Here is an 11,445-nt window from a genome sequence, read left to right as displayed (position 1 = left end):
ATTAGCTATAAATGACCTTGAGGAAAGAAAGTTATAACATAAACAAATAAATATAAGTTTAAAGGTCCAGATCTAATATTGGAAGAGTATAGGACATGAAAATTATAATATCAATAGATTACCTTAAATAAATGAATGATATCAATAACTTGTTTATTCAAATAACTAGTACAGTAATGGCAAGTTAATTGTTTGAGTGCTTACCCAAATTTCCACTTTGTTTCAAATTCAACACTAAATTTTAGTTTCTATTAATTTAGTATTTAAATTGTAATTTAATTTCGCCATCAGGTGTTTCTTTATTTTCTGATCTATTATTAATGGCAAGGCACCGAAAGTTTCACAGGGCTACCACTTATAATCCATATCATTTGAGTAAGAAAAATTAGAAATATTCTAGTCATATCTTAGTCACCTCTAATTTAGCTTTAACTTTACTTTAAAACCTAGACTCTTACTTTACCCACAACTGCCTCTTTCTTTTCACCCCTGACCTTCATTTCAAAGCGTTAAACCAATTTTTATTGAAGAAGATTGAAATCATTTTCTCCTTCATCTATTGTCAAATCATTATTCTGAAAAATGGAACACCAAATCATTGTTCTAATTGTGGCTACCAAAAAGTTTTTATATTGAAAACGTCATAGGCTGATGCAAATCTAGGGCGTCGCTTCTTTGTATATAAAAAATATAGGGCGAGCTTAGTGACTGTAAAATAGTGTGTCTGATGTTTGGATTCTTTTCTAGTTTTTCATCTGTTTGGTTCTACGCTTCTTGTTTTTGTAATTAAATCTGATAAAAATATGTCCAATTTTATTACTCAAAAGACATTAGTGGCAGCCCCATATAATTCCAGCTGCCACGTGACTAAAAATTGATTTGAAAATAAAGATGTTTGTCAAACAAATTTTAATAATTTTTATTTAGACTCTATATATATATTAAAATTAATAGAAAAATGACACATATTATAAGTGTTCTACGATTTGATATTGAATAATTGATATATATTTATTTATTTAAAATTATTAAATATGTGTCAATTATCTATTGATTTGATGACATACGTTAAATTTAAATAAAGATATTTTATAAAATTTATAGTTTAGATACTAAATTAATATAAATAAAATTTAATGCTGAATTTAAAATAAAGTAAAAAATTGGATAACTATTTAAACAATCATTCAACCCCAATAATGGCTAAATTTAAACACTTAAATTTTAATATTAAGATTTTAATATAATATAATATACACTTCAACTGATTCTTTATAATATTCAATTTTTTAAAATGTAGTGTTATTTACCACATTTTCATATAGTATGATAAAAAATAAAATATCTATTAAATAAAAAAATTAATATTTAAATGATTATAAAATAAAGATTAAATATCTATTAAATTATATAAAAATTAAAAATACTGAAATAATTAAATAATTAAATCTCAAATGTGAAAAATGTATATTGCCGACCCCATGCTGCATAGGCGAACGTCTCTTTTCGATAGTAAGAAAACATAAAATAAAATAAAATAAAAATTACAACTATAATTGGACAACTTACAAATCATTGTGCACCTTACACAACCATGATTGTGGCCCACCAAAGCAATCACCTTAAAACCAATAAGTGTACATGATTAGCTCTCGTTAAAAGAGGTATATTAACATTTTTAATACCCTAAAACAGCAAAATTTCGCCTAAAAAGCGCTCCAAGGAATTAATTATAATAGAAAATATTGTATGATAAAACTAAAACAGTTTCATAGTTTATACACTAAGTGGAAAATTAACTATTCGTATAATTATTGTTATAGATTGGGTGAGGAAATTATTTTTATTAAATTTATAAATAATTAATATATATTTATTAATATTAAATAATTAATATATATTTATTAATATTAAATAATTAAATATAATTGGAGAAGGGCATTTGTTAAGACTTTAATTTGTTAATATATAGCAAAATTAAAATTGTAATTTATTGGATAAAAGACAGACACAGTAATCAAAAAGGGTAACTCTTGTGGTCATCTCCTCAATTATTCTCATCCCTTAAAGCGCTGCATGATAATGTTGAGATTAGGCTAGAAACTAGTGGAATTTTGTTTTTGCTTTGTTTGATATGTGGACAAGTTACGTGCAATCATTTAGAACGTGAGTGCATCAGTGAAGGTGACTACTCAGTCCCCTTCCACCGCTGCTCTTTCATATTGAACAGCCTTAAACCGGTTCATATCTACCCAGTAGCTAGCTAGATAGGCATCATTTGTTCTTCAACTATTTTTCCTGATTTGGTGATGCTTAATGGGGTCCTGTAACTTCTGGTTTTTGTGGTCATCAGCATATCTTCTATTTCTCATACAACTTCACCCAACTTCAGTGGAATCATCATCAGCTGATGACCAGAAGAGGCAGAGCTATGGACCTTTAATTAACGTTACTAAGCACCTCTCTTTTCCAGATTTCAGTTTGGATAATCCCAGAATTATACACGAGATTCAGCTTTTAGGTAGTGCCAAAGTGTCAAAGGAGAAGGGAGCTATCCAAATTCCAGATGAATCCCAAGCAACTGATCTGAAACATCAAGCTGGGCGAGCTATCTACTCTTTTCCAATCCGTCTTCTTGATCCACTCACTGCAACTCCTGCTTCCTTTGAGACTACCTTCTCTTTTCAATTTACCAACTCCACTACTTCCAACCTTAGTTCCACATACAACCTTACTGGCGCTGGAGGCAGTGGCCTCACCTTCATTATCGTCCCGGATGAGTTCACTGTAGGTAGGCCTGGACCTTGGCTTGCCATGCTTAATGATGCTTGTGAGGACAACTACAAAGCAGTTGCTATTGAATTTGATACTCGTCAGAATCCAGAATTTGGAGATCCAAATGACAACCATATAGGCATCGATCTTGGCAGCATAGTGTCCACAATAACTATTAATGCTTCGGATGTTGGTATCTCCCTGAAGGATGGCTCTCTTCACCAAGCTTGGATTTCATATAATGGTCCTCGCCGTTGGATGGATATACGTCTTGCGTCTAAACCCATCTTCTCCGGTTTTCTTGATCTCTCTCCTTTTCTCAATGAATATATGTTCGTTGGATTCTCTGCTTCTACGGGAAATTTGACTCAAATCCATAATATCTTATCCTGGAACTTCACCTCCATCAGCCAAGCCTCGCTTCTCGTACCTTCTGTGGAAACATGCGAGAGTAAGATTACTCGACGAACTGGCATTGTTGATCTTCAAACTTCACAGGCAAAAAGCTCAAAGAAAGCAGAACCCTCGAGTAGTTTCTTAATTTTCATTGCTGTAATGGTGCTTGCTATTGCCGTAGTTGCCAGTTTTTTCTACAATGGAAGGCGTAGAAATGATCAGTCAAATCTTATGATCTTGGCAGATAAACCCCAACGTCCGCGGCCTCCCAATAAACCCCGCCGTTTCACCTTTGCTGAAGTTTCCATAGCTACTCGGTGTTTCCATGAATTGGAAGTACTGGGCAGCGATTCCAAAGGTGTTTATTATAGAGGAAAGCTATCAAATGGTTGTCAAGTGGCTGTTAAACGTTTCTCAGCTCAATTCTTAAACTCACAGCTGGGATTGGATAGGCGGCAATTGCTCAAAGAAATCAGTACAATTAGCAGAGTTCGTCACCCAAATTTAGTCCCAATTAGAGGATGGTGTCAGGATAATCGCGAAACCATGGTTTTGTACGATTTCTATCCAAATGGAAGTCTGGATAAATGGCTATTCGGAGTTGGTGTGCTTCCTTGGACTCGGCGATTCAAGGTAGTTAAAGACGTGGCTGATGCTCTCAATTTCCTTCACTCTAGGCATCTGTCTCACAAGAACATGAAAACAAGCAGCGTCTTCCTTGACGTTAGCTTCAGGGCGGGTTTAGGCGACTTTGGTTTTGTGCTTTCCCCAACAGAGTCAAGGCGGTTTGAGGCAGCTGTGAGTCAGAAGGCTGACGTGTTTGAGTTCGGCATTTTTGTGTTGGAAGTGGTGTCTGGCAGGGGAAGATTGGACAATGAAGTCAGGCTGCAGGAAGAGAGGGATTTGGTAGATTTTGCATGGAGAATGCACGAGACTGATGAGAAAGAAAGAGCGGTGGATAGGAGGATGGGCGCAGTTGTTAACTTGCAACAGGCCATAAGAGTGCTGGAGATTGGATTGCTTTGCACATTAAATGAGGATAAAGGCAGGCCTTCCATGGAGGAAGTGATAGCTTTTTTGAGCTTAGATAGGCCAATTCCTGAGTTGCCTTCAAGTCGACCCATTGCTTTGTTTCCTTACAATAGCGCGACTGGCCTTTGCACTGGATATTCTTGCTCTCCTTTCAAGTAAAAGAAGATGACCAGGAAATATGGAAAAATGAAAGAAAATGCTTCGTCTTTTGGGTGTGGGTGTGGGTGTGGTTGTGGTTGTGTTTGTTATTTGGATATTGTTTTTTTTTTGTGCATGCACTTCAATATAAAAAGAATATGTAAACTTGGATTTGAATTGTATGCTTTGTGAAAATTTCATGTATATGGTCCGATCATTCGAGAATTCTATTAGTTTAATGCTTGTATAGCACCTTGAGCTTTGCACTTATTGTCACGTGGCACCTTGAATTTAATCTTAATCACTCCCATACTTAAACTGTCTTTTTTCTTTTAAAAGAAAAGCTAGATTTTCATTAAGAAGAACTCAAACGTGCATACTTCAGATGAGCATCAAGAGCATAAGCAGGAAGGGAATTAATCCACACTGCTTGTCTGCAGAAAATCTAGCAAATTTGGCCAAAATGTGGGCCACATGGTTGGCATTTCTCAATACATGGGTAAGAACATTATTATTAGATAAGCTAATAATGTCCCTGGACACAAAATCAAAGTGTAAAATCCTTAGAACATTTCTGCAAGGCTGAATCAGCTGCAAACAGTCCACTTCATATAGGAAACATTCCAGTTATGATCTTAGCCCATTGCAGGGCTATTCTAAGACCTAAACCGAAATATATAGTGAAAAAATAGATGAAAGAAGTAGTTGGGAGTAAAAATGATAAAGGAGATATTTCAATTATTTCATCCTCTAATGAACATGGTTTAGCTGCTTCTCTTTCGAGGATTCAAACAGCTAGAAATTTTAACAAATTCATTTCAGCTAGTGAGTATAATAACGAAGTTGGACAGTATTGTGAGGAAGTTTTTGAGAATGCAAAAAATAGCATTGTGAATGAGGTTGGTCCTATTTATTTTAAAAAATCTGATGAAAAATCCAGCTTATAGTAGAGCAAAAGGAGAGAGGAACAAAAGGAAGAAGAGTATAGTAGAGAAAAAATATAAGCAAGTAAAAATGAGAAAAAATGCTCAAACGGCTGCATTGGAGACAAAAATAGTTGTTCAAAATTCAGTTGAGGTATTGTACTTGTTTTTATTTTTTAAATATATATGTTATCTTATTTTAAAAGCTATATATTATATTTATCAATAATAGATTTTTTTAATAAAAAATTTTAAAATACTCTTTCTCAAATAGCTGAAAATGGATATGTTGCGCACCCAAGTTCTAGCAGCTCGCAATTGATAAGTGTCACTCCAAATCTAAATTTAAATTTTTCTCCAATTGTAAATTTCATATATGTTTAATTTTTCTTTTTTAAAAAATATATGAAATATATAGTTTTACTTTTATTTTATTTTTTAATACAAATTTTGCTCGTGATGAACCCTGAGTTGATAATTGATGAGCTTATAATTTTATATTAATGAACCTGTAATCTACAATTAATGAACATAAAAATTTTGTTATTGCTTTTAGATGAACATGTAGTGCATAGTTGATTAAGTTCATTTTTTGTAAGTGATTAACGTATAAAATAATTTATAAACTATATTTGTAGGTGGTGAACCTGCAGTTAATATCTAATGAATATGAAACAAAAAATTAATGAATCTGAATTGTACACATAATATAAATAAAAACTATATATAAATGTGTAAAATATATATAATACCTGTTCAATATTTAAAAAAATAATTATAATGAACCAACAGTTAAGATAATTGTTCAACATCAAATATTTTTTCTAATTATTTTAAAATAAAAAACAAGCATTGAAATAAATTAATCATTCTTTCTTCTTCGACTCAATAATTTTCCTTTTTATGCCTTGATGAGATCATTTCTGTTTTTGTTCAAAAGGCATGTTAGGATATTAGAATAGTACTTGGCTCTTAGAGACTTTAAGGCAAAGATCTATAAACAATTTTCAATTAAAATTATAAGTAAGAATTACAAAGATAAAAATAGTCATAATGAGTAATAAATAATGTTTATAACTTACATCATTCTTCAAGTTGCATTCCCAATTATCACATTTTCCTTTGTAAGTCTTCATGTGTCTCATGTAGTAAACTCCACAATCAACATGATTCTTTGATGTTCTCTAAGGTATTTTTAGTAATACTTCATTAAAATTCTTTACCAGATTCTCTCTACCCAGTTTCTTTGTTGCTAAGTAATTTGCAAATGTAGTAGCCTATAGCATATATAAATATAAGTTAATGAACATTAACAATGAAATATGAACTTATAACCATAAAATGATGAATCTGTATATCAAATTCAATGAATTAGTTAAACTTACAAGTTGCATTGGACAATCATCATATTCTGAATTATAATTAACTTCTTTAGAAGTGGCTTGTTGTCTATAACCTCAATCGTAGACGAGGAAATAATGGCATTGCTGAAGAATAATGAAGAATACCTACATTATTTAAATATATTTAACGTTAACTATATATGATAGCATCTATTAAAAAATATTTTATTATTAATAAGAGTTATTTACAAGTTAAACATTGGTGATATTAACATTAGGCACATATCCTAATTTTGTATCCAAAATATTATTAAAATCTTTTTGACGCTGTTCAGGTGCTAACTGTTTATGAACTCAAACTGTGATTCTAAATGAAACTGAAAAGAAAAAGATTAACAATAACATCACTTATTATTGATTAACTTTAAATATATAATTAATTAAACAATACTCATATATGCCCTTGTTGAGAAAAAGACTCTCTTAGGCTAGCTAACAGGTCTTCTTGTTTCTACCAGATTCATTCTTATTGCTCAAATATTAAGAATCATATCCATAACCTCTTCATCTCTAGAAAAAGTTCGCATATCATGACGGCTAGCCCAATAATTATCGAAGCTGAATAGTACCTCTCTATTAAAAGAATCTTATTAGTGACAAAAAAATTATAAAACTATAATGCAATGAATAAAACTATTTAAAATAAATTTTACTCTGCTTTATTCTCTTCTGTATATTCTATAAATGCATATTCATAAATCAGTCTTTCTTTGGCAGTAACCTCAGTTAACTGGTTTCTATACTCTGGCAAAAAATGAGATCTTAAAGAGGAAGGAAGTTTCTTGTACTTTATTGTAGGCCTCTTTCTAGTATGTATATCACTTAAGTCTCACTCAGATTCTTCAATGACACTGTAATAAATTTGATAAGTAATTATAAAAAAATTAAAAATACATATTACTTCATAGTGAATCTATAAAACAAAAATAATGAACTAACATTTTACATTTAATGGATCAATATAAAATTTTAATGAACCAACATATACAAGAACATATTAATATGATGACTCTGGATAAAAAAACCCATGAACCAATAGTTATTGTTAAATGAACTTGGATCTCATTTTTAAACACCAAAAATATTACTAATCATGTTAGAGATAAAATGATGAACTTGTAAAATGACCTTAATGAATATACAAGAGTTAGATAATGAACCTATAAAATTAATAAAACATTTCCATAAACCTGGTCATCTAAAATTGCGTTTATGTAACACTCATCAATATTTTTTTAAATATAAATAATTATTTTTATGTAACATACTCATCAAATTTTTCTTTCGCTTTGTTCATTTTTGGGACTGTCTCTAACTTCAATAACTGGTGTTTCAAGTTCAAGAAAAACTTGTTGAGCCTGTTCAGCTACAACATCAACTTCTGCAACTATATTAGTTTCTTTCTCTTGTTGACCATTTTCATCTTTTTCTTCAAGAATGAGCTCAAAGAGAATGAAGGAGCATCATTATCTTTTGCTACAAGGTGTTTCTATGTCTTACTAATTGCTTTTTTAAGTTCCGCAAATGTATCAAAAAAACTTAGATAATTGAAAAAGTCATCATCATCTTCATCGTGTTTTTCAATATCAGTATCGGTTTCTTCCTCGAAAGATAAGTTTTCTAAGTATTTTTCTCTTTAGAAATGAAATAATGAAGGAATTTCCTAAAATAAAACCCAAAAGATCCTTAAATGGTGAAATAAAACATTCCACACTGGTAGCCACACGGTGAGTGGCATCCATGACTTATCGTAGCTTTAGTATATGTCTCTTTTTGTTCTTTACTTTTCAGACCATTTTAGGACTTCGTATAAATCGATTTTAGGCTTATGTTCTTATCAAAGTTGTAGCTTTTGAAGAGTAGTTCATTTTAGAATTTTGAATCACCTCAATCGGACCTCTATAACTCTAGATAAGGCCCAAACACTAAGACTGACCCAAACAGAAATGGACTGCACAACATCTGACTTCAACCAAGTTTTCTCATCCTTAGAAACCTAAAATGGACTTGAGCTATTCATAAAAATTATAGTTTACAAAAGTCCTCTACAAAGTTGATGCAGACCACTTTTTAATTCTAAACCTTTAAGATCATAAAACATCTTACTAAAGCTAATGCGATTAAATCTGCACAATGCTGAAATTCGCCATTTTCTTCCAATTAAGTACAAACTCCTTTAAATAATTCTTCTGGGTCACACGAGAAGGCACACAGGTGTGTAAGCTTGCCGTATGGAGCTTTCTTGCAATCTTCCATTTTTCAGAACTCACATGGGAAGCCACACGGCCTTGTGCTCCCCGTATCAGACTAAACTTGGATAAATACGCTTGTTCTTTGTCCGATTCTCATGCTTTTTGATTCCATTCAACTCCTTGACATGTATTATTCTTAAAGTGCCTAAAAGAACTGAAAACCAAGCTTTAACAAATAAGTCAGACTCAATTGAAGGTAAAATTAATATAAAATAAAGTTCAAAAGTAAGTGCCTTTATCATTTCAACGCTCTCTCATCATCTTTTGATTTTCAAGCACTATTATGACCTATTTGGAGGTTGGTGTTTTGACATTTCAGATAATTGATGCTCGTGGCTGTTTTGGTCTCCGTCAACATAGATCAATTGATAAGTTGGTAAACGAAAATGCTAGTTAAAAAGAAATGCACCTTACAGATCGTGCGATGGAGGAAGCGAGTCCTTTTTCTAAAAAAAATAAAGGAATGCAGATTACAAATCATAGCGAAAGGAATCAAAGAACTTGCAATGAACGTTAAAGACTTGGTGATTTAAAAAGAAAATGCAGTTTACAAATCTTGTAAGAGAGAGAGAGAAGAACTCACTAGTGTCAACAAAAAATGCTATAAAAAACTTAATTTAATGTGAAAAGAATTAAAAATCAAGGAGATGTGAGGCATAAAAAAAAGAACAAAACATGAAAAATATTTACTTTTAGTAGGAATAGTGAAGAAGAATGCAAAAAGGGCTGGTTTTACTATCTTTAGGGTTTTAAAGAATGAGCATAAAAGGAAAGAGTATTAGTGAGAGAAAGAGAAGTGCCAATGACACAATTCTTTAGAAGCCAGGCTGTATATGCTTGTCATAATAAAAATCCTTTATTGCCCCAAGTAATTAGGGCTGAGCATGGATCTCGGGGATTTCTGTCCGAACCTTATAACCGTACCGAAAAATATCATAGCCGAAATAACCGAAATTTTTTATAACCGAATTGAACTTATCCAAATTTTTTTTCTATTACAGTATGGTACTGGTTCTTTAGTAAAAACCGTACCATAACTGTAGAACCGAATTTTTTACATATATTTATTAATAATTTTTTATATTATATAAATAATACCTATTAAAAATAACTATAATATTATAAAATAGTTTATACTTTATAAAAAAAATTATTTTATATTTATCATTTTATATAATTCAAGCAAGTATTATCGAAATAAAAAAATACTATATATTAAAAATAACTATAATATTATAATATACTTTATACTCTATAAAAGAAAAATAAGTTATATATTAATATATCATATAGTATACTGATACTAATATACATATTCTAACACTAAATTTATAATTTACTATCTACTAACTTAACCCTAATATTTTCTTACCACATACTACAAGCATACACCTAACAATTTGGACACACCGTCTTCCTCTTTAGAATACACCGCCGCACCTCCCATTTTGCAATTCAGAAAGACAAAATCCCTAAGGCAAATTTTTGAATAGAAAATCAAAAGGAAGAAGGAAGAAATTCGCTCGCGTAGACGTCTTCCTCTTTAGAACACACCGCTGCACCTCTCAATTTTCAATTTAGAAAGACAAAATCCCTAAGGCAAATTTCTAGACAGAAAATCAGAAGGAAGAAGGAAGAAATCGGCTCGCCTAGACGTCTTCCTCTTTAGCGCCACACATAATAGGCTCGCAAAAATGCAGAAGCAAGAATTGGCTGGCGTAGACGTCTTCCTCTTTAGCGCTCTCTCTTCCCATAACTGTGTTGTCATTGTTCAATCCCGGATATTTTTCTTTTCTTTTTTTTTTCTTTTTTATTTTGATGAATAGATTGTTGGCTGTAATTGTGAAAAATATTTTGTTTTAATGATTGCCTTCTGCAAGTTATTTTTATGCTAGCAGTAACATATATTTTAATGATTTGTATTTGAACATTGAATGAATTGTTATACTTGCAAGTGACTGAATTGCAAAACAGGTTGTTAAGAATGTGATTGCAATTTTAATTTAGATTTTCATGCTATTTTCTTTATGTTGGTAATCATATTTTTTCTAAATGTATTTGATTAAAGATGAGATTAAAATTGTATTTTTTAAAATTTTTTAGAACCGAAAATAGCACCGAACCGAACTGTATTTAACCATAAAAATTGGTACAATACGGTACGGATCCTTTTATGTTTGGTACGGTACTGGTACCTTCAATTTTAAAAAAACCGAGATTTGGTATGGTACTGATAATTTATAGATAACCGAATTGGACCGATCCGTGCTCAGCCCTACAAGTAATGGAGTGACATAGCACCGTACATGCAAAAGAAAATTTTAAGTGCAAAGGATAAGAAGATATCTCTACTTTATCTGGACTTTATTTTAATGTCCATAGTAAACGACATCGTTTTTCATGAGATTTGCATAGCGAGCAAGTGGATAAAAGTCATTCAAAACAGCAGAAACAACATAATTATCTTGAAAATTGATTTGCAATTGATTACTTTTTAAGTGTACACATATCTTCTTATAGTAATTG

The 11,445-nt window shown here is 31.4% G+C and overlaps 1 protein-coding gene across 1 annotated transcript; it reads left to right on the top strand.

The window, feature by feature from the left end:
* Nucleotides 1-2,107: 2,107 nt before the first annotated feature.
* On the top strand, nucleotides 2,108-4,593 carry LOC8262239 (L-type lectin-domain containing receptor kinase VIII.1). The gene has a single exon (XM_002519561.4). The coding sequence runs from the start codon at nucleotides 2,317-2,319 to the stop codon at nucleotides 4,360-4,362; it is 2,046 nt and encodes a 681-aa protein (XP_002519607.2). The 5' UTR covers nucleotides 2,108-2,316; the 3' UTR covers nucleotides 4,363-4,593.
* Nucleotides 4,594-11,445: the final 6,852 nt, after the last annotated feature.

The sequence above is a fragment of the Ricinus communis genome, chromosome 1, assembly GCF_019578655.1.
Source record: "Ricinus communis isolate WT05 ecotype wild-type chromosome 1, ASM1957865v1, whole genome shotgun sequence".
Classification (NCBI taxonomy): Eukaryota; Viridiplantae; Streptophyta; class Magnoliopsida; order Malpighiales; family Euphorbiaceae; genus Ricinus; species Ricinus communis.
Note: the sequence above shows the minus strand (reverse complement) of the source record. Positions and strands in the feature narration are given on the sequence as shown.